Source organism: Esox lucius, chromosome 23, assembly GCF_011004845.1.
Source record: "Esox lucius isolate fEsoLuc1 chromosome 23, fEsoLuc1.pri, whole genome shotgun sequence".
NCBI classification, from domain to species: domain Eukaryota; kingdom Metazoa; phylum Chordata; class Actinopteri; order Esociformes; family Esocidae; genus Esox; species Esox lucius.
The window spans coordinates 6,836,572-6,860,035 of record NC_047591.1 but is presented as its reverse complement, the minus strand read 5'-3'; the positions used below and the strand labels follow the sequence as shown (position 1 = coordinate 6,860,035).

The 23,464-nt window shown below is 41.5% G+C and overlaps 1 protein-coding gene across 1 annotated transcript in view; it reads right to left on the bottom strand.

The window, feature by feature from the left end:
- rerg (RAS-like, estrogen-regulated, growth inhibitor) overlaps window positions 1-21,010 on the bottom strand; it is a 39,716-nt gene extending 18,706 nt beyond the window's left edge. Inside the window, exons 1-2 of the mRNA XM_010903613.3 lie at window positions 20,781-21,010; window positions 15,284-15,445 (exon numbers count right to left, since the gene is read on the bottom strand). Of these exons, the coding sequence (XP_010901915.1) occupies window positions 15,284-15,344 (61 nt within the window). The 5' untranslated portion in view covers window positions 15,345-15,445; window positions 20,781-21,010. The remainder of the gene's footprint in view (window positions 1-15,283; window positions 15,446-20,780) is intronic.
- Window positions 21,011-23,464: the final 2,454 nt, after the last annotated feature.

Genomic DNA, 23,464 nt, shown 5'->3' with positions numbered 1-23,464 from the left:
TCCATACTGCCCATCTGTGGGAGGCTGTACATGTGTGATATTTGATTTTGATTTATAAGGGTGCAGTGAATTTTAATGCTTCAGTCTGTCTGGCTGAGCCATGAAAATGTTTTGTCTACTTTTAAGGTAAATTGTTAGTAAATAACCATAGAAAATGTGCAAATAGAGGGCAGAAAATGTACAAGTATTAAGTATATGTATATTACAAGTGGAATGTATAGATGTGCAATACTAAATGTGCAATGGGACAAATAAAGGAGGGCAGACATTTTACAAGTATTAGGTATCGTGTATGTTACAAGTGGGATAATAGTAGTTACAAATGGCCATTTCAAAATGGCATTCACGATGTGCAAACAAGGCAAATTAAGGAGTGATTTATTAAGGTAGCATGTGCACCCGAAATGCAGAGATAGAAGCAATGAGGTCCTGAGGTAGACATGCGTGTGTAACAACTGTAAAAATGCAAGTACAATAGCAATTCTAAATTTGCAAAGAGGCAAATTGAATGTATGTGTAACTGAAATGCAGTGATAGCAGCAGTGAGGTTCCTGAGGTAGACAAGTACCTTTAACAACTGAAAACCTCCATTATCAGGCATAGCAAGGGAGTGTCAGAGTAGTACAAGGGAGTTGTGCAACAAGGTCCCTGAGATGCGGGGGGTTATGGTAAGGGATGGGTCACAGAGTTCAGAGTTCAGCAGGGTTACATTAGATGGGCCTGCTGGTATGGGACCGAAGAGACCTGTCCAGCCTGTCTGATGGAATTGTGCAGCAGTAAAATTTCACAAGGATCTTGGTGTACAGGCGGGCTTTCTTCAGCCTCCTCAAAAAGTACAGGTGCTGCTGTGTTTTTTTGACCAAGGTTCAGGTGTTGTAGGTCTAGGAGAGGTCCTGGGAGATGTGGACACCCAGGAATTTGAAGCTGGACACACGCTCCACCTCAGTACCATTGATGAGGACTGGTGCGAGGCTGCAGCCTTTAGACTTCCTGAAATCCACAGGGAGGTCCTTGGTTTTCTTTGTGTTGAGGGCCATGGAGTTTGCTAACCAGCCTAGAAGAGATGACCGTGTTGAATGCTGAGCTAAAGTCAATAAATAGCATTCTCTAGAACTGAAGAAAAGAACTGAAGAAAAATGTCACTCTGTCCTACAGCCTGGCCTGCGGCCGTTACCATCCCCTAAACACTTCACCAGGCAAACTACAGAGGCTAAACTGAACACTTCACCAGGCAAACTACTGAGGCTAAACTGAACACTTCACCAGGCAAACTACTGAGGCTAAACTGAACACTTCACCAGGCAAACTACTGAGGCTAAACTGAACACTTCACCAGGCAAACTACTGAGGCTAAACTGAACACTTCACCAGGCAAACTACTGAGGCTAAACTGAACACTTCACCAGGCAAACTACTGAGGCTAAACTGAACACTTCACCAGGCAAACTACTGAGGCTAAACTGAACACTTCACCAGGCAAACTACTGAGGCTAAACTGCGAGGTGCAAAAATACGATTTCACTTCAAATACAGGATGACCTAAAACACATACCAAAACACAACGTATAAATAGGTCTGTAATCCCCATATGGTTCACGGTTTATGGATATAACCACTCTCACATTCAAGCTGACAGTCTGCACTTTAACCTCCTAGTGATTGTTTCAAATCCAGGGTGCTGGAGAACTGAGCTAAAACAACAGAATGGGTATCACTGCACAGATACTACAGTGTAGATAACACAGTGGTACTGCAGCATCAGTGGATTTGTTGTGTGTGTGTGTGTGTGTGTGTGTGTGTGTGTGTGTGTTAGGTCTTACTGAACGAATGGGGACCAAATGTCCCAATGAGTATAGTAAAACCAGAAAAAATTGACCTCATTAGGACCTTTTGCCGGTCCCCGTGAGGCAAAAGTAAATTTCCAGCTCAGGGTTTAGGTTTAGGGTCAGACTTAGAATTGATTTTATAGTTAGAATTGGGGTTTCTTTAAGGTCCAGGTGTTGTTGGTTAAGTTTAGGGTTAAGGTTAGGCATTACATCTAGGTAAAGTTTAGGCATAAATGTTACTTTATTGAGGTTAAGGTTAGGGTTAGATTAGGGTTAGGTTAGGGTTAGGGTAAGGGTTAGGTTTAGGGTTAAGTTTAGGGCAAGGGAGCATGCAATTTCTATTTTCTGGTCCCCATGAGGGTAGCTGTACAAACTTGTGTGTGTGTGTGTGTGTGTGTGTGTGTGTGTGTGTTGGGAGGGTATACAGGGTGACTTTAACCTTCTTACACTTGACTCACTTGGTTTTCACCTCACTTTTTCACCCCTTTGCTTATTCCACCTCACCCAGTCACCTCCTCCCGCTCACTACGCAATGCGCTTGACCTCATCTTCACTAGAGGTTGTCCGCCTACTAATCTCACTGTCAACCCCCCTTTTGGTCTCTGACTCGTAATGTTTGTTTTTCTCTACTTCTCCTTCTACCTGAACCACCTGGTCATGCTTCTCTCTCTCCAACTACTCCCTTCTCTTCCATCCTATCATCTCTCCCTTCTGGTAAATTCTAATGCCTCATGACTCTTCGACCTGTGTCTTTGACCCTGTTCTCCTCCCTTAGCGCCTCCTTTGATTCTCACAGTCCTCTTTCCTCTTGGCTGACTTGACCTTCCACTCTTCCTGCTCTGTGGCTGTGACTCACTGCCTTCTCACAGAATGGAACTGCAGCAGAACAAAAATGGTGGAACACTAAACCGAAGAGTCATCTTCCTTCCCCTGACAAGAAGGCTCCCCTTCTATTCTGTGAGATTGCCTAGATCGACTACTTTTCCTACAGCTTGACTTGTTGCCTGTGTGTTCAACCGCAAATTTATGTTATATCTTCAATTCCACAAGTTAATTGTTTTTACGCTTCATCAGTTGTGATGTGTTAGCTTAGCCAAGAGCCTTCAATGTGCATGGGAGAGAGAGTACTGCTTTGTGTCTAAAGCAAGTATAAGGAGATTACAAGTCAGTACAAACTGTTAGATTGACCAGTGAGAAAGTTACAATTATGTCAGTCTCTCTGACCTACTGATCACCTTTGCTTGTTTTCATGGTAGTACTAATAAAACAATACCAAAGCACTAGTAAAAATGTTAAATACTGCCCGTTTAAGATGCATGCAGTCTACATGTAGTGGTCTACTGTAGCTATTGCTGATGTTCAGTTCCAGTCAAAGGTTTGGACTCACTAGCCCAATCAAGTAAACTGCTTCACTCTCCAGGAACCCCAATGATGGAACCTGCTTCCCCTTGAAGCAAGCACTGTCCATTTTCCCAAAATGTACCTTTTTTAAGAGTAGCTAATATAACTCCACAGCATGTCACCCCACCTCCCCCAGCAAGGGCTTAATATTTATTTTAAAAAAAATCTTCCTTCTAGAATTGTCTTTTGCAGGTAGATATATTGGTTTGTGTTGTGGTGCTTGTTATTTCAAAAGACAAGTGTCTACAAGTGGAATAGCACAAACAATTAAGCTAACTGGATTACAGCTTGCTAATGTTATACAAAGCGTGTTTCGGAATTCCCACTGTTATATAGCATATTCTGCACTGGGTATAACAATAACTGAGCCAAAAAGCCATTTTGTTATGTCCTAGACTACTGGCGTGAGATGGCGTTATACAGGTAGCTTGCTTATAGATTGATCCATATGTTACCTTTAGAGGATGAATATTCCTCATTTAAACAGACACTATTTATTAGATTTTTTTTCTTTGGGAATAATGCTATGGAGTGTGAATACACAGATAGTAAAAAAAAATACATTGAATGGAAGTACTCCATTCAAAATAACATATTTTACCAATGTCCTTCAGAATTGAATTAGCAATTTTCTACTTTTGTGTGGTGGAAATCTTTTCAATAGCCACTTTATTGTTTATTGAAATATTAAACATGAACTGTAAGTCGCTCTGGATAAGAGAGTCTGCTAATAAAATAAGATCTGAAAATATAAACAGCAATTCAAGTTTCTCATCTAATGGTGACATGGATAAATTCCATGCTTAGCTACAACTTTGCCAAATGTCATTGGCACAGGCTGTGATAGGTTGTAGGTATAGTAAGATCAGACATTTTATCAACGGAAAATCTCATCCCTGTAAGTCATTATTGGCAATTAACCGTTATGGCCCCAGCTAGAGCTGTAATTGGATGAGTCAACACTTTCCTCTCCAGGGTCTCAGCTCGTTAATGGGTCCTTGGCCTTGCGATAAGAATGTGTGCAGTGTTCTTTTGTAACTGTTATCCAATCTTAACAGATATGAAAAATTATAGCAGGTTAATGCTAAAACAGGCAGCTGTGTAGCTGAAAGTGGATTGTGAATTTCTCTGCCAGTAATTTAAACATCAGTCAACATGCCCTTGAGCAAGAGCCTTGCCCTGACCTTACCCTCTGAAAGTAGGGATATGGAAAAGAAAATGTCCAATTCACACCTATAATTAACATGTGAAACAGGAAAAATGTAAGCACCACAGTATTGTACTTAATATACCCACTATATCTTCTCTCATTTCATCCAATGCCTAATTAGTAGGCCTGATGAAGTGTCAAAGGTATGAAGGGCAAATACAACACAGAGTATTCAATACCAACTTGTCAGACCCTGTCTGACCCCTCTCCAACTCACTGCATTCCCTGCCATATCCCTGCACTCTCAAAACATAATCTTCCAAAAACAGAACAAATAAATTATGTTACTCTAAACCTCCTTTCCTTTCGTTCAAAACCATAATGAATCACAGAATGTCCCCCCTGAGAGCTACAGCTGGGAGGAATAAATACCTCCCTGTAAATACCAATGTGGGCCACATGCCTCCCAAACTGGCACTGGCCATTATTTACAGACTGTGTTTGTTTACATACACTTACTAGATGGTTCAACTGAAAGCCTTTTTGGCTGCCTAATTGATTTTCCCCCCTGCTAGCGGAGTTCCAATACTAATTTTGACTGGCAATTAAACCACCAGACTCGTGGACAACCATTGCTGGGTTCTTTGAATAGGAATTCATTATAACTGCAAAGAGTGCCCAGCCTGTCAATCAAATGCTCAGTGGTAAAAAGGCGGATGGTGTCATCATTGACAAAGAAATTGGGTTCTTTTCTTTTGTGCTTGAGGTCAAGCAATGAGATTGTTGTTCGTGAACAAAAGGTCTACAGTACAACGCATCATCTTCAACGGAAGGTTTGGCTTTTCATCAGCTCCAATCACAGCTGCCCAGTGTAGACATTAGACAATAGAGCTTTTATTCTGTAAGAGCAAATGCCTACTGTACACTAAAGATATTCAATATGAATACCATATAGTGTCTGAGGTCACAGAGGAGGCAAAGAAACACCATGTTATTTCTGGTAGTAATGCATTTAGTTAAATGAACCATTGCAAGTTAAGCTCTCACAGGTCTCAGGCTATTTAATTCCAGTTTTATCATAGCATGTAGACCCATTCTAGAGGCTCTAAATCCAAAGAACATAGCAAGATGGGCAAAAACAACCATGCAGTCTATACAACTTGATAAGAAGCCCAGACATGTGATACACTTACCCATCCCTAATTGAGTATGCACATCCTTAAATATGTGTCTCACATATTTCCTCAAATCTTCAAATAAAACCCTTTACTGGCTTGGCAGGAGTTGAAGTCCAGCAAATGTAGGAAGTATACCAACATTCCAAATCAAATGAAAATATTCCACAATATTTTGATCAGCTGAAATGTAATTGGCTTATTTGAATACACCTTTTTGTGCTTAAAAGGACTATTGAAGTCAGTGGAGATGTATTGCTTCTGATTGAATTAAACACGCTGCTGTATGGGGGAGCTTCTCATGTTTAACTCGAATGACTGGGATTCCCCTTGAGGAGGTTTTGACTGGTGTCGCTTCACTTTGTAGATGTTCCAGCTCTTTATGAACATACAAACAAAGAGGGTTGAGATATAGAGCGTCCATTCACTGACCAAACCCTACAGCAGAATAGTGTGACACATGGGAGCATAACATTTCACTCTATTGTAAGGGTTTTGGATTGTAGTGTGGGACTCAAACTAAGGGCGTAAGGTTTCTGATACCTCATTAGATCTTTAATCCAGCCCAGCAACTACTAGGTTCTACTTGTATTCATGCTGGCTTCCTGTCTTTCAGGCAATGGTGGGAGATTTTCCTGGGGTCAAACAGACATGATTTGACATTAAGACACTTGATAGTCAGGAGGTAATCTTGCTTGGAATACCACCTGGAGTACCACCTGGAATACCACCTGGAATACCACCTGACAAGTGTAACGTGAATGATGTTAAATAGATTACTTCATAGGAAATGGATGACTAGTAATTGAATTGCCTATTTATAAACTTCTAACCCAGTTGTTTCGATGAAAACCATCAACGCGCAGCAGTCTGACTGACTGTTGTAGATTTCATTGACACAAAACTTGAAGGATTAATATTATTGTATAACAATGACAGAATAGAAGAATCTAATAAAACCTTCCTTAAGATATCCAGACAGATGTGTGTTGTGTCTTCCTGAGGACAGGCGTTAGAGTGGGCTGTGGGCAAAGGGATCCAATAAAAAAAAAACATCCTTTTGAAAAAAAGGCACCATGGGAAAACAAAAAAAGCATGAGTCTTCTTCACAGTCCCTGAGTCTTAAAAAGCCAACAAGTAAATGCTTAATAGATCCATCATAACATTTTAAGAGCCGGCCTAATCTCCTGGAACACTGCAGGAAAGGGTGTTAAATTGGGGAAAAAATTGCTGACAATTACTCACTTGCCACCCAGCCCACCAGCAGCATGGAGAATTAGGAGTGAGCTAGGCAGGGGCAAGGGAGCAGGGAACAAGTAAATCTACGTACATACAAACAATACCAGAGAGAACATTAGAGGCACGGCCTAAATATAAAGACGTAATAGGGTAACAAATAAACCACTGACAAAGGGCCCACCTTTGGCCGACGCAATTGCCTTTACCCAGTGTGAAAAGAGAAAGAGGGTTTGTGTGTATGTGTGTGAGAGAGCGAGAAAGAGGGAGAGGAAAGAGAGAGGGAGAGGAAAGAGAGAGGGAAAGTGAGGGAGGGGGGGGGGGGGGAGAGAGGGAAAAAGGAGAGGGAGAGACATTTGGGTGAGTACATGCCAGTTGACTGGATTTACTGGAAGTACAAGTGTATGCTGAGGTAGATGGAAGAAAAACATGGTCTTTTGATATAGATAAGGTGAGAACATCTTGTTTCGTTGTGATACAAAGGGATGCTTTAGGTTGAAGATAATGTTCAGAGACAAGTAGGAGGGAGAAGGACAGGGTAGAGGAGATGCTGTTGGAATTCAATCTGCCTCAGAATTCATTGGAAGCTGAGTGTTTGTCACCAGCATACATTTAGATGTGGGTGCACTCATAAATACACACGCACACAGAAATGGCCACATTTGCAGTACCTTGCCCTATAGTTTCCTAACAGTTCAGCCAACATCACACAACAGGCTGAGCACACCCCCTTTCCCTGATTTTCCAGTCTAACCCTGAGTCATTTCCCACACCATGTCCTTTGTATCACGGCCCTAATCAGAATAGATGATTGATGTTCATATTATCTGGCAGGCTGAGACCCTTTCTGAGGAAGGAGTTGCCAGACACAATGCTGCGGTAAAGCCTATTGGTTTTACTGCTTTCCCTAAGAAATGTCAGGAGACGTTTTTCCAGGATTCAGTCATACATTTAGTTTATGTTCATGGCAGCAGGTGGGCAATTAACAAGCCCCAAGCCCTCAAGGAACCTAGAGTTTGGCTAATGAAGGATATACTGTAATTCATAAATTACATTTCATTATCTTACACAATTAATAGATCGTCTTTGAAACACGTAGCCTGTGAATGACTAGACTGCAAAATGTCTTCTAAGCCTTGCAGCTAAAAACTAAGCCCCCAGTCTGGGTTACCAGGTTACTGTAGTGAATTTACTCTCTGGTATGAGACTATGCCACAAATCACCCTGGCTGTAAGTCAACAGAACAGGCATGGAGCGAGGGGGTAAGAATACCAGCACCTTTATGACATTTTTCCATATAGCAAGACTTATTAAATGCTCATTAGACTGTAACATTAGACCAGTGAATGTCTCAGTTAGACTTTTAGGGACAACACTCCATAAAAATGTACTCAACTGATCTAGTAATGTTTATTTAAAAAAAGTTTTTTAAGAAAACAGCCATGATCTGACAAAGACATAAGTAGATCTTAGCAATACACAAATGTGCATAATATGTTTGTGTTCTGGAATACAGTATGCAATTAAATGAACATACCAGCATGTCAGTTCCCAAAAACAAAGTAAATGCTTGCTATAGTTAGGTTTAGGTTAGGTTTAGAATTTGTGTTAAGGGTTAGGGTCAGTGTTAGTATATAGTTTATGTAATTGATTGTCTATAAAGTATCTACTGATTTTCCAAATTAGGTGTTACCCTTCTGGACCTCTGAGTGGCTTTATTATAAGTAAAATATATAAAATAACCCTATGTAACACAATTTTTCCTTTGTTCCTGGGTCGTAAGTGTTATTTCGTAATTACCTATGCATAAAAAGTATAGAAAATGGCTGTTATTCCCCACAAACTTTGCTTTTGTGAACAGACAGTGATATTTTGAAATGTACCTATTTTCAATGAGTAAACGGGGGAATCTGTGTCTTTATGTCCACAAAGACCGAAAAAAACATGTGAATCCAAATGAACATGCATTTATACTAATGTAATACAAACAATACAAAAGATTTAGAAGTGATTTACGATTATACTTTAAATTCCCTTTCACGAATCAGCCCCCAAATGTATAACTTCTAAATGCTTCATCCATTTATGGATGTAAATACACTGAAATCAAAGTAAAATGTTTGAAGATTCCAGTTACTTAGGTAAGTTATTGTCTATTATTATTTGCAACCCTACACATAAAAATACCTTTGCTCTGATCTCCTTTGGCCTCTAAATCTAAATGGATATGGATGCCAGACATCACATGAACACACGACATGGCATTCAGCTTTGCTCTGTACCTTGTAGCCTTGCCAACGCACACAGCAGACTTCTTACTGAGTGCTGTGCATGAATTTGGCTAGCACCTCCATTTTTAGAGGTTTGCCCACACGAAACTTTCTAATCATGCTCCTCTTTGTGAGTGACACTGGTGAGCTTCTCCAAGGATCTTATCTCACGATTGAAAATTTCAGCAGTGATTGGTAAAGTTGTGCATGGGAACACTGGTTCTGATGACTCATAGCTATGTCCTATGTGTGTGCCATATAATTAGGTCGGTATAACAGCATGCCAGTTCATGCCAACATCCCAGTTCAGACATAACCTACAAAAGGCAGTGCTTAACAAAGAGCAATGGAGCTAATCTAACTTCAACTGAAGACAGATGTTTCACTTAGTATTCATTCCAGAGTTAGCCCGCAATAAAAAGTAAATGCACGCAGTATTGCATTCAGGCAATGTCAGAGATGTAACCATGCTGAAGCTGTCAAATCGCTTAGAGGCAGCTTTGGCTGGCACTGTTGAACAAGAAAATGCATAATTTGCTTTGACTGCACTGAGGCTCAAACACTGGTCCCCTGGTGGGAGTCCGTGTCTCTAACCACTATGCTAATTAACAAGGAGTAGTCAGTCAGTCAGTCAGTCAGTCTGTCATTCAGTCACTCAGTCAGTCAGTCAGGCACTCAGGCAGTCAGTCTGTCACTCAGTCAGTCAGTCTGTCATTCAGTCACTCAGTCACTCAGTCTGTCACTCAGTCAGTCAGTCTGTCAGGCACTCAGTCAGTCAGTCTGTCAGGCACTCAGTCAGTCAGTCTGTCAGGCACTCAGGCACTCAGGCACTCAGGCAGTCAGGCACTCAGGCAGTCAGGCAGTCAGGCAGTCAGGCACTTAATCAGTCAGTCAGGCACTTAATCAGTCAGTCAGGCACTCAGGCACTCAGTCAGTCAGGCACTCACTCTGAAATCAGGAGTTTCCACCTCAATATTTGAACATATTAATCAAGGATATTTTTCGATTGAAGTCTTGAAAAGTATGACTTTGAGGATCTGTCCTTGCATCCATAGTTCTCAGAGTTTCGGAGTGGTCACACTTCTTGAGCCTCTTCCCTTTTTACAGAGACAGGTGGGGAGTGTGTTTTGTTACTGATTAAACTGCTGTTAGACATGTTACTTTATACATTGTATGCCACTCTATCCACATACAAAACTGCTGCTAGTCGGTTATTGTGGGTTAATGCAGATCTGATTGAATCCATCTGATAAATGCATTGATGTCAATGAGGAAGCTAAGACATTTTGACTTAAGCAGAAGTTAGGATTCACAGTTGAAATAAATTATACAGTTTGGATGGAACAGTTCATAACCATTCTCTCTTATCCTGTTCAGAAACAATTCTATACAAACTCAATTAAAATGACAATCAATCAGGTTATCTGTATCCTGTAATAGCTGAATACCAGAAACACTACAACACATTATAGCTGCATCCTGCCTCAGTTTTATCAGGGTTAAAGCTTCTGTTAGTCGTTAATTGTCTTTGCAAAGACCTGTAAACAGGTTTCAGGGGAGATTATGGAAGAGAAAGGGAACTTCAAATGTAATTTGATGCTTTTCTTTGGTGATTTTCACAACAAATTGCTTGTGTCCAATTAGAGCAGAGCTGGCATGTTACACATACATTTTCAATGAAGTATCTGGATCAAAATTATTACTTCTATTACCAATGTCTATTCACTAGCAGTAGATATTACTGTTTTCTTTCAAAGTACTTTTTTAGTTTTTGTATTATATTGTAGATTGTAAATTATTTGTAGGGACGAGTGAGGTAAGTTGAGTTAGTATTTTCTAGTAAACCATATACAAAATCAATACTTTTTATTTTCTGAGTAGTTCATAACGTTATGGTGTCAGTGAAAGAATAATAACAGAAAAGGTACGCAAGTCCCTATCAAATTAAGAATGGTCCAAAACCCAGATTTCCAAAGTCAAACAAATTGTGTGACAGGTTTTGCTGTTACGGTATGCTATAAAACCAAAGAAACCTGTGGGGTGGGGAGGGTCCTGTTTGAAAGATGTCATTCAAAATCGGATTCAAAAAAGAACACCCCACCAGTGTGAGCTGTTGACTAGCTGTGTGGTCTTTAACACTACCACCTTGAAAATGGTGTACGTCCATCTTCAGTGCAGCAGTACCTGCCAGCCTGTTTGTTTTCTAAAGGTCCAACTACTCATTCCTTCCCTTTCGGCCTTAAAGATTGTTTACGAGATATCAATTGAACAAGACACTTGCATTAAGCTGATTCATGGTCTTTTTGAATGGTTTAAAACCATAAACAGCTGAATTTCTGGGCTGAAACGAGAGCAACATGCAGAATCCATTATTATTATTATTCTTTTCTTTTTTGTGAACAGGGATGGAGGAAGTGGATGGAGCAAAGAGAGGCAGGATGTTAGCAGAAGGGCCCTTTTAAGGGACACATTTCTCACTCAATAAACTTCATTTCCACTTCTGGACTCCTAAATCGAAGCATTTCACTGCTGGACCCAACCTGACACCTCACGTCTGAATACACACAAGTGTGTGTGTGTGTGTGTGTATGTCTTTGTGTGTGCACGCTTGATTGTGTTTGACAGAGGTAAACAGAATTGTTTGACAAATTTACAGCATCTCCTGACTCCTGCATCCCTGCAGTGAGTCAATAAACCGAAGCCTGAGAATGTCCTGGAACAGACACCGTTCACACAGTCTGTCAATACACTCCGCTGTTTTATTAGACCTAGCTGTGTTCCTAAGGAGGTCAAGACATCCCTCCAGTTGTACCTACGCGTACACGTACACAATTCTCCAGCCCAAAATATGCCATTGTATTTCTCTGAGACAAATGGATCCCCTTCTCTATTAGACCTGGCACCTTGCGCGTCTCCTCAAACCATCCAAACAAGCGCACACAGGGTTCTCAGGCCAAGATGCATGCCTCTGCCGGAAGCAACCAATTGTATGATTACGACAGTAATGTTCTCCAGCGGCCAATACCCCGTGGTCATGCATGTTTAACGTTAATATCCACTCCCACTCTTACAAAAATAGAACCTGTTAATATCACCCTGTTTCTAGAAGGCCAAGACAAATACATGCAATCTGTTAAAGGAACTGGGAATCTGTTGGAGACAGACAGTAGATGCACTGTGTATTCCCTTGTAAGGGACTTCTTTTAAGAAGGGGTAACCGGTTTGTGTTCAAAGCTAGACTCTCTCTGGACAACTCATGCCATGAGCACTACAGTATAATAAAGAACCTTTTGTTTATATGAAGGAAATTAAAATAGGCCTACTGCTTCACATGCTGTCCCATTCCATGTAGTGTGCGTAACCATGTTCATTAACCTATCGTCATATTAAAGCACTGCCTTATTTGCAAACTCTGGAAAAGATCTGAGTAAACAGATTTTATGCCTCCCATCAAGAATCTATGTTAGGAATAAGTTGTTGGAGTGGCAATAAATGTAATCCTCTCCTTTCAAGTGTTTGTCCAACCATGCATGTGTGTGTCGGAATGGGTTGACAGACGAGGACTACTGCACATCCTAAAACCTTCAATGCAAAGTTCAATTAAGCTCCGGGTTTTATCTTCCAAATAAACAAATGAACATGTTGAACACATCCTCACTTTCAACAACAACCAGGGGATTAGAAGGGATGAACTGGAGATTGGCGATTATTAGGTGGCCATGATGGTATTCGGGCCTGATGATGGTTGACACTTACGCAAAGAGTAATGGGATCTTTAGTGTCCGCAAAGTCAGGCCACCCGGGTGAATTTCCTCAATCTGTACCCTGGGGTATTGGGAATGCCTTCACCCAAGGCAGAAGGATCCTGCTACTGGCATCTCAAAACTACTTTCAGTCTGGTCTTACAGCGTTGCCATTAACGTCACCACTGAAGGTGTCCAGCATTTTAACTTGTTGGGATTTCCCAAGTTATTGGCTGAAGACCCGGTTGGTAATTTGATCCAAACCACTTAGTACTATACATACTATATGTTCTTTATGTAGTTGCTCTGGATACATGTATAAGCCACATTAAATGCCTAGAATGTAATTACATTGTAATTTACTACCTTACCTTGGATATGTGTTAAAGTAGTACATTCAGTGGCATGAACCATGCTGGAACAATTGATATCATGGCACGGATATACAGACTATTAAAGAGTAATGTTTAATTCACCTACTTGTTAGTTGTACCCAAAATGAAACTTTGTTTTTATCCCAACCCCTCCAAACTGGGGAGGATAGGGGGTTGCCACATTGGGCCCCCGGGTGCAATTAAGTTGAACTGCCTTTCTCAGGGACACAATGATATACTTTTACCCGTCCTCTTCGCTTGCAGGCTCTGGGATTCGATACAGCAATGTTTTGGTTACAGGCCAGAACCTCTAACCGCTGATGATCGTACCGACCAGTACCAGCTCTGCTTGGCTTAAGGTTGCATTCTGGGAATTTTGGCCGCTGGTTGTAAAAGTAGTGCTGTTGAGCCGAAATGTGCTGATGTGTGCCCCATCTTATCAAACTATTAGCTTTCAAACTGGGAATTTCACAGCTGAATGAGGTATGATGGTGATTCTACCTATAGATTATGCACTTTTCACATGAAGAATTTTTTTTTTTGTTATTCACAAATGTCTCTAAGAGGCTTTTATGATGCCGTCGAAACCCCAGCAGCTTCCTCTTGGAGTATATAATTGCCATAAATTCAGAATGCTGTGGAAAATTGAACAAAAGCACTTCTCTTTGGCATATTTCTGTCATTTGATGTGCCAAGCCTCCTATTTCACCTTTCACCATCTTTCTTTTGTAACTGACATTAGAGGCAGCTGTCATTAGTTTTCAGCTGCTCTTCTCACACTCCTTTAGGTCAAAGTCAGTCTCAGTGTGGCAACAATTTGACTTCTTAAAAACCTATAACTTCTGACTGGTTCTTTCGAGACTGGATTGTGCCTTCAAAGCAAACCAATTCAACAAACCACTGCCTGAAGCAGTGCTGGCATAAGTATCTCCTCACCCCTTCTTTAAACTTTTGTCAGTACACTGTTCTGGAGAATTGTACTTCACTCTCATTTTAAGTAATGTGTGGAAAGTCATGTTGTTTTAAATAGACTTTTCATTGAAAGCTAAACATCACGATCCTAAGTAAATATCATGTCTTTTGTCTAATTCATGAAGTCACCAATGGCAATAATAAAGTAGAAGAATGTGTGTGCAGTCCAAAACTATTACACTCAGAATTCCCCATTTATAGACCTGGTATTACTTGTTCCACAGTACTTCTTACAGGTTAATAAGAATGTCCATGGAAAAAACCCAAAATAGGGTGTACATTCTGCGTTATGATATGTTTATGGGTTATCCTGCAATCATTTGATATTAGTTTACAAAACGGTCCCTGATTTGATCTGCACAGATATTGTAATTCACTTTTTTAAAATTAATAACTAGGAAATGCCACTGTGAGTGATCTGTGTTGATTTGTGATGTGCCAGAAACATATGGTCCAAATTATCTTGTTAGCTACTAGGGATTGCCTACAGAATATTCAAAAATGCCCTGTTTGACGTGTGCGTTATGATTTACAGGAGCACTATGTCATACTGTAATGATTATTCAGAATGTGCAGAATTGGCTTGGGTAATGTAATGGTACAAAAATCTACAGTTGATTTACCACATTTATTTTGTGCAAACACAACTGAAACATGGGAACAAAAACAAATACTCCTAATATGAAAAAAGCTCTTAAGCCATAATCTCACTGATTTACTCAAACAAAAACAGGATACATATTATAGGTGCTTACAGTATGTTTGTTCTGTTCCAAGATTTGTACAAATATATCCCAAGCATATCCCAACTCCACCCTAAGAAACCCCCAGAGTCCTTAAACGATGACCCTGGAGCAATTAGGATTAAGCATTAGGCTCAAGGAAAATCAATAGATTGCCTTGTCGGCTCGGGATTCGAACAGGCACGTTTTTGTCTACAGGTCCCCCTCCCTAAAGGTTAAGCTACCTTCTGACTCCTAAAAGAAAGAAAGACAGAAGACAGACAAATTGAAACAGCCAGGAAATAAATGCTATGAGTCCTGGCGTTCGTAAGACAGACAGATACAGTGAGAGAATTGTGGACTGGACACATTGTACCAGAATAACAGGACAGACAGACAGACAGATCCTCCTACCTGATTTCCCAACTCCTGCTCTTCCAAAAACAGCCAGCTTCACCTCTGGGCTCTTAGCCATGACAGCAGGTATCGACCAAAATGACCAATCACAGAGCGGATATATCGCACAGCAGGTTCTGGGATCAGCGACCCATCCTCCAGAAATGAGAGCTGGGATATCTGGGAGACCACACAATAAAAAGCAAGATTGAGGATTTATATGAAACAGGTTGTCACAAATCAACCTAAAGTAGTGCCTGCTGTGATATGTAGCTATGTGAAAGGAAAGGTGAACGTCTTTGATACACAATTCAAAAGGCAGCGGGTCGTAAACATGGAAAAGTCTACTCAAGGTCATCCGGTTTATGAGACAAGGTCTCTGGATCTGGGTAAAGCCTTTTATGTCTAATGCATTAATCAATTGGGTGTTTTCTGTTTTGTACCACTTGTTAGCCTTACCTTTGAAAAAGAAAATCAGGGGGCCAATATATGTGTTTATGCTGTGCTATGCTATGTAAAACGCTTTCAATGAGCTACATCTCTGAAGAGAATCCATATCCCAGTGGCTGTCAGGGGCACAGGTGGGCATGGATCCTCCAGATTATCCTTCCAACAGGAACTTCATCATTCTGATCTATTATTATATAAAGCTGTTCCATGTCACTGAGGGGGGGGGGTCAACTGAATATATTTATGATTAGCCATGACGCTCACACATGTTTACACCAACCGAAGTGATGGATGAGGTTGAGGATGCCCATCCACAGAACCATCACCCCGGGCAACAGCATAAGCACTGAAATGAGTCACATGCTCCTTTTTTAGCGGTGGACGGCTGTTAGCAGGCAAAATAATATCTGAATTGGAGCGTGTGAGTGAGTCAGACTGACAGAGAGCATATGTGGGAGACCAGTGTTTTGAATTATTCATTCAGAAATAAAGCAAATGATTCAGCGTCATCTCAGGACCAATATGTTTAGCCAGAAACCAGTTCAAAACATGGCGTTTTTAATTCAGCATCAGGTTGGCTGGGGTATAAAATACAGTGAACCGCCTTCCATTAGCCAATTTCAGTCCCTCTCAAACCCTGGTGCCATTGACAGGCACCCCTCAACGCCACTGGCTCCCACACTGCCTACCTGTGTTCGGTCTCCTGACGTTCCCAAACTGGGCCCTTATATGGCATTCAGCTTTGTCTTAACTGGGGAGATGAAGTTAAGACGAAGTGAATCAGTCAACATTGCTGAAGCCACCCACACCCGCCCTCTCCAGTCTACCACCCACACCCCGCCCTCTCCAGTCTACCACCCACACCCCGCCCTCTCCAGTCTACCACCCACACCCCGCCCTCTCCAGTCTACCACCCACACCCCGCCCTCTCCAGTCTACCACCCACACCCCGCCCTCTCCAGTCTACCACCCACACCCCGCCCTCTCCAGTCTACCACCCACACCCGCCCTCTCCAGTCTACCACCCACACCCCGCCCTCTCCAGTCTACCACCCACACCCCGCCCTCTCCAGTCTACCACCCACACCCCGCCCTCTCCAGTCTACCACCCACACCCCGCCCTCTCCAGTCTACCACCCACACCCGCCCTCTCCAGTCTACCACCCACACCCCGCCCTCTCCAGTCTACCACCCACACCCGCCCTCTCCAGTCTACCACCCACACCCCGCCCTCTCCAGTCTACCACTCTTACAAACAGATGTTGTTGCACCATCAGTGGAGTAATGTAACTCTCTATGTCTCTCTCGTTCTCTCTCTCTCTTGTTCTCTCTCTGTCTCTCTGTCTCTCTCGTTCTCTCTCTCTCTTGTTCTCTCTCTGTCTCTCTCTCTTTCTCTCCCCCCCAGAACTGTGAGCAATGAGCATCATCTGTATGCCAACTTACTTCATTCTGCCAAGATAAAGGTTCCAGACTAGTACTCCCCCAGCCTATCCTTATGGCTTCAAAAGGCCACTGGCTTTTGGGGACCTGCCGACACTATTGCGACTTTAGTACAATGTTTCCAGATCCTTCCCAAGGCTTCAGGCCGGAGCTCGTCCACCCACCTGGGTCTGACACACCCCCAACAATCATCCCAGACAATGAGGAATCCATTATTTATCTTTGTCGCCCTGCTAATGGCATTTATTAGCCCAACAACACGTACCAACGGTTGCACCACGGCCCACAATTTCTGCGTAACCCAATTACATCCCCTGAAGGGGGGCAGGCAGATGAATAGCTTCAATAAAGCCTGAGGGACTGTGTTAAGTGGCCACCACTAAGAGGTCGCGGGCAGGCAGACGTGGTGACGAATGGAGCACATCTGGAGTTTTGAAACAATAACTAATGCTGCAGAGAAAGAGCCATGGGCATTGATGTTTTGAATGGACGTTTGCATACGCACACCAAGGGAGGGAGAAAAGGAAAATGGGTGATGACGGCGTTGCCTTTGTGTTACACTGTTTTTATACAAATCGTAGTTCAAACACTTAAGAAAACAGCATTGAAGCCTAGTTAAAGCGAGGGGCCCGGAAAATGAAACATGCTGGCATTTCACCTGAGGGTTGTGCACTCGAGACCTTGTCTAAACATTCCAAATGAGCCCATTTATTTTTCTTTCCACACCAAAGCCAGAACGCCGTACCCATGGCTAGTCCTCAGTGCCATTTATGTCATTTAATTTGGAGTCAGCAGAAAGCATGGGTGGTGTCGTAGTTCCTTCAGGCAACAGATTACAGGCTGCGTGCTTCCAAGCCCTGGGTGGAGACCTGAGTGGATGCTTTAAGCACGGTGCTCTGCACGCTAAATGGAGACCTCCAAAAACCACAGTCTTTCCAACAAGACACCAAAGAAAACGTGTGCGCCGTTTAAAAATACACTGTTGATACAACTCAATGTGGCGAATGGAATTGCCAATGACACGTAACTCAATGTGGGCCATTTCTGTCGAAGAAGCTGGGGCCTCGGTCTGTGTATTATAACCAAATATTATTCCAGTATTTCAAAATGTTAAGAGGAGGGGCACATCATTTAGAAAGACCATCATGTAAAATGCCATTCTGTTCATTCTGTCACGTTGAGCTTACGACGATGCAGTGGCTGTCTCTTTGCATTCCCCTCGCTTCTCCTGTGCGACCTCAGTCCAGAGGGAGAGGGAGAATGTGTGTGCAGTCTGAGAAGATCAGATCTGTTACACAACACTCCACACAGTGCTTGGCTTGCATAGGCAATGGGGTGACTGCCATTGGACAATATTGTCGGTTTAAGAGTAACTCTACCCAGTCTCATCATCCGCGCAAATTGAGAAAATATTTAGGAGAATATTTGCTGGGATTTTCATTAAATACAACTCAGAAAGCGTTTTGGGGTTCTATACTCAAACATTTTTGGATTTGAAATCAAACAATAACTATGAGCTAAAGGTATAGATTATCCATTTTTATTTGATGGTATTTGTGTAATTTTGTGCATACTGTCAGGGCACCAAAGTAATTGTGAGCACAGGGTAGGTAAGTGTTTGAGTCAGGAGTCTTCCTTCACATAATTTATACTGACATAACAGAGGTACCAATGTCTAGTCTTGATTCTAGACTCCTGAGGACGTTGTCTTTTACTGCCATCTGTAGAAGACTTCTCCAGAAGAACTATGGAGGCTGGAGTTAAATGACCAACTTTAAAATTGTCTGGCAAGGTTACAGCCCCGAAAGAAGCTGAAGAGATCTGGGGGAAATATGAATGTAACAGGGTGATGGTAAGAAAGGAAGATATGCTGAACATATGGTTAAAGGGGTGTCATGGCCTTGACATATATATTTGAATTAAACAGGAACTGGCACCCTTGTCTTCCTGGATGATGTAACTGCTGATGATGGCAGAAAATTCTTTCTGAAATGTAAAAAATATCTTATCTGCTAAAGTGTACTTTTGTTGCCCTGAAATAGGGGGGTTGTGTGTGAAGTGTTGATTACATTATGGTGAAACCAGAATCTACACAAATACCCTCGAATAAAAGATAAAAAATATACTTTAGAGGAAGGTGTTATTTAAAGAAAGGTGATACATTTTGCGCATCATGTGCAGCTAGGACAGGAAAACAAATACAAATAAAAAGTAGTGCCCGCAACCCTTGTATACTCTTAATTGTGAACATATTCCTATGTACAAAAACAGATTATTACTAATCGTTTAATTTCACATCAACATGTATCAAGTATTGAGCTGAAAGAAGAAAAAGTGAATAGCTGTCCAAATGCTTTTGGAGGACACTATTATAAGTATAACTTCAGTTTGCTGCGTGTGTGCATCCGTCACTGCACCCCTTCTATCGGCTCTCTCCGCCCCCTCCCTCGGCTCTCCACCTCCTCTCTGCCTCCCCTGCTGCTACAGACGGGGAGCAGAACTAGCCAATAGCGTTGTTCTGACCAAACAGCGCTTCGCACTCTTTCAGTGACGGAGAGATGCGTGCTGTAACCTACATTTAGCCCGTTTTTTCCCAGTCCCTGATAATTCAAATTAACGGCTTCTCCAACTCGTGCGGTTCCATCCACCCTTACCCACACAATATTTTATGACCCTCATTCATCTCTAATCCACTCCGGTGTAGCTATCACAAAGCAGTGGGGCAATCTTTGGGGACAGTATCTGTAGGTGCATTTGCAACTAATAAATGTGCAAAAGTGGATCTGTTGCTCAGAGCTTAAATTGTTAGGGATAAAAACATTAGATTAATTACAGAAAAAAAAAATTACTGTAAAAATGTAGACTAATTTGTTACACTATAAACCGAAATAATCCGGTTTACCTTGGAAAAGGTGTACTGATAGCTACAGTTTAAAGCCACAGCATTTACAATTTTAATTAAGTATATTTAAATTTTCAATTAAGTATACTTTACTGATGTCTACTGTTTTTGAAGAATATTACTTGAATATATTTTTTGGGTTGATACAACTTTCTTACCTTAAACAAAGATTTCTTAGTAATTGCTTGTTTTTATATATTCTAAACACTGTCATCAATGGATAGCGTGCCACTGACAAACACAACAACAACGTATGTATGTAATGGCATTCCTTGAGCATAACTGAAACCATTTGCATATGAAAGTATAATAATTTTCTCCATTGTTATGTTTTGAAGGTGGCACCTGGGGACAGAGGGCTTCAATTGTGCTTATATCCAACTCTTTCAGAAAAAGGATTCCAAAAAGGTAGTAGGAGTAGAATCCTATTTAGTTTTTTTTATTTAAGGTACCCTTTTTGAACGCATCATAGACCATCAGGTAGTTCTGGGGAGTCGTTACAAAACGTCATTGACATGCTATTGCAGAAACAGAAAGGGACAAGTAAAAACAATGTTAAAATAATAATAAGGCAAACTAACAAACTGACTTACTTGAGGACCTATAAAAAAACAATTTACTTCGGCTATGTAACTTTTGGAGACAAGTGTCACTAAATATACAAAATGTAGGCCTACATAAATATATTTTTTAAATTGCATCTCAAAATACAGGTTGACTTACCAAACGACTGGGCAATGTTAAAAAATCCTGTCTTGGAGCAAAACAAATCCGATGCAGGAAGAAAAGTTTATCAATCCTTCTGCAGCTTGTGACAAGGAGGCAATGTCGTGACCGCAATTCAACAGACGCAGCGTTCCCGGAGAGTATTTTCAAGTGCAAGGTGAACACCTCTAGTTGCCGTCCGATCGAAGCAGACTAACCGCGGTCAGCCATCCGCGCGTACTGTCAAGGGAGCCAGAAATGAGGGTCGGCTGGAAGACACGGAATGGAGCTGCTTTATTTGCATTTTTTTTTTTTATCGCAACTCCACGTAGACTCGTGTAGCGCCTTGGTGCGCTACATACCGTTGCATCTGTTGCTGTTGAAAGGGAACAATATTGCCCTCTACCGGTAGTACAATTAAGGCCTAAATAGATTAAATTCGATTATGGTTTAATTTTAATGATTCAGTGGTTTATTCATATTTTATTTGAAGTAATAATTGGTTAGCCACCTCCATCCCATCAAATTGTTTTCCCCTTAACCTATAAAAACTTGTTCATTCTCTTTGTGGATTTATTCTAACTCACATTTGTTCATGCATAGTCATTTGTTATGAAGTCCATAAGATATCTCCAGTAATGCCAGAATGATGCTATTTCACGATGTTACTTGTGTTGTGATTGGCTGTGTCAACTGATTTCTCCCCCCATCCGGTCTGTGACTGAAACATGCAGCTGCAGCCGTCTCTCTGGGGTCAGTCCTTTCCTTAGTCTACTCGATACTGCCTCTCTGGGGTCAGTCCTTTCCTTAGCCTACTCGATACTGCCTCTCTGGGGTCAGTCCTTTCCTTAGTCCACTCTATACTGCATATCTGGGGTCAGTCCTTTCCTTAGTCTACTCAATACTGCATCTCTGGGGTTAGTCCTTTCCTTAATCTACTCTATACGGTCTCTCTGGGGTCAGTCCTTTCCTTAATCTACTCTATACTGTCTCTCTGGGGTCAGTCTTTTCCTTAGTCTACTTGATACTGCCTCTCTGGGGTCAGTCCTTTCCTTAGTCCACTTTATATAGTCTCTCTGATGCCAGTCCTTTCCTTAGTCCACTCTATATAGTCTCTCTGATTACAGTCCCTTCCTTAGTCCACTCTATACCATCTCTCTGGGATCAGCCCTTTCCTTAGTCCACTCTATAAATCACCTCTCTGGGATCAGCCCTTTCCTTAGTCCACTCTATAAATCGCCTCTCTGGGATCAGCCCTTTCCTTAGTCCACTCTATAAATCGCCTGTCTAGGGTCAGTTCTTTCCTTAGTCCACTCTATAAACTGCCTCTCTGGGATCAGCCCTTTCCTTAGTCCACTCTATAAATCGCCTCTCTGGGGCCAGTCCTTTACTTAGTCCACTCTATACTCCCACCTACTGGATCTCACTAAATCTGCATCCCTGGCCTAAAATCCACTGTAGGTAGGATTCCCTTTCAAAGCAAGTTTGACTTTTGAAGGACAAACCTAAATCAAACAGTCAATTTTAGAGAATGCAGAAAATGTCCCTAATTGGATATTACTTTTACAGAATATTTCTATGTTTAAACATACAAAAGTCATTTTTAGAACAACTGGACTCAATCGTCATCATATTCTTCTTGGATTATATAACACACAAGAACTGTTAGAGACACCTATGTAAAGCCAGTATGAAAGGAGGATAGTTCTCCCAAATTGAATCTCTTACTGTCTTTTTCTGGCTCCACGCTGCTCCAGCTTCGTCAGGATGGAGCACAAGGTTTTTCACCCTTTTTCTGTGGGTGCATTGCTCTTGGCTCCTGTTGCAATAGAGAAAACATACAATCATCCACTCCGTTATGTGACAAATGAGGGCACACTACAGAGCACTCTGCTTCATAGCTTTGCCTGGTGGACAAGATTTGTAAGTATTGGTTTGGCGTTGCTCTTTAATCGTCTTGGAGGTCCCAATTGAACCAGATCCACTACCGAGTTCCACATACAAGTTCAATCCAAGCCTCACCAACAACACATTTCTTATTTTACAGTCTAATTTCAGCCTAAAAAAGAAACAAATCCTGATGTTTTGAAGGAAAAAAAGAAGCCCCAATAATAAAATTATGGCATTTGGGGAGAAGGACTGGGTTGTGGGGTGATGGGGTCATGGGAAAGGACTGATGTTGCTGTCTAAACATTGAATAATTACAATAACAATAACAGACAAAAGCTAACTACCACACCTTAATTAGTGGCTACTGTAATTAATATATATATATATATATATATATATATATATATATATATATATATATATGGAATGTAAAATATATATATATATTTTACATGACATACAATTTATTGGTTTACTTTCAGGTACAAGACCCTCTCTGGTATCATTCATCTTGTCTGAGTCGGTATTTGGTCTAGTCTGTGAAAAGGTATTCAAAGCCCCCCATCCATCCACTCACCCACCCACCCATCATACCACCCATCCTGTTCAACCTGTCTGGAATCAGTCCAGTGTAAATAACATCTATCCACCGGCTCTGTGGCCTGGGAAGAAACATAATCAGACTGTGTTCCTCAGCTGTTGAAATGGATTCCTCAAAATCTCTTCAATGTAGATACAGTTTTATCCCGTTTCAGTTTGTTTGGGCATTACAAGTAAATCACTTGAATAATGAATTCAATCAATCAGTCTCT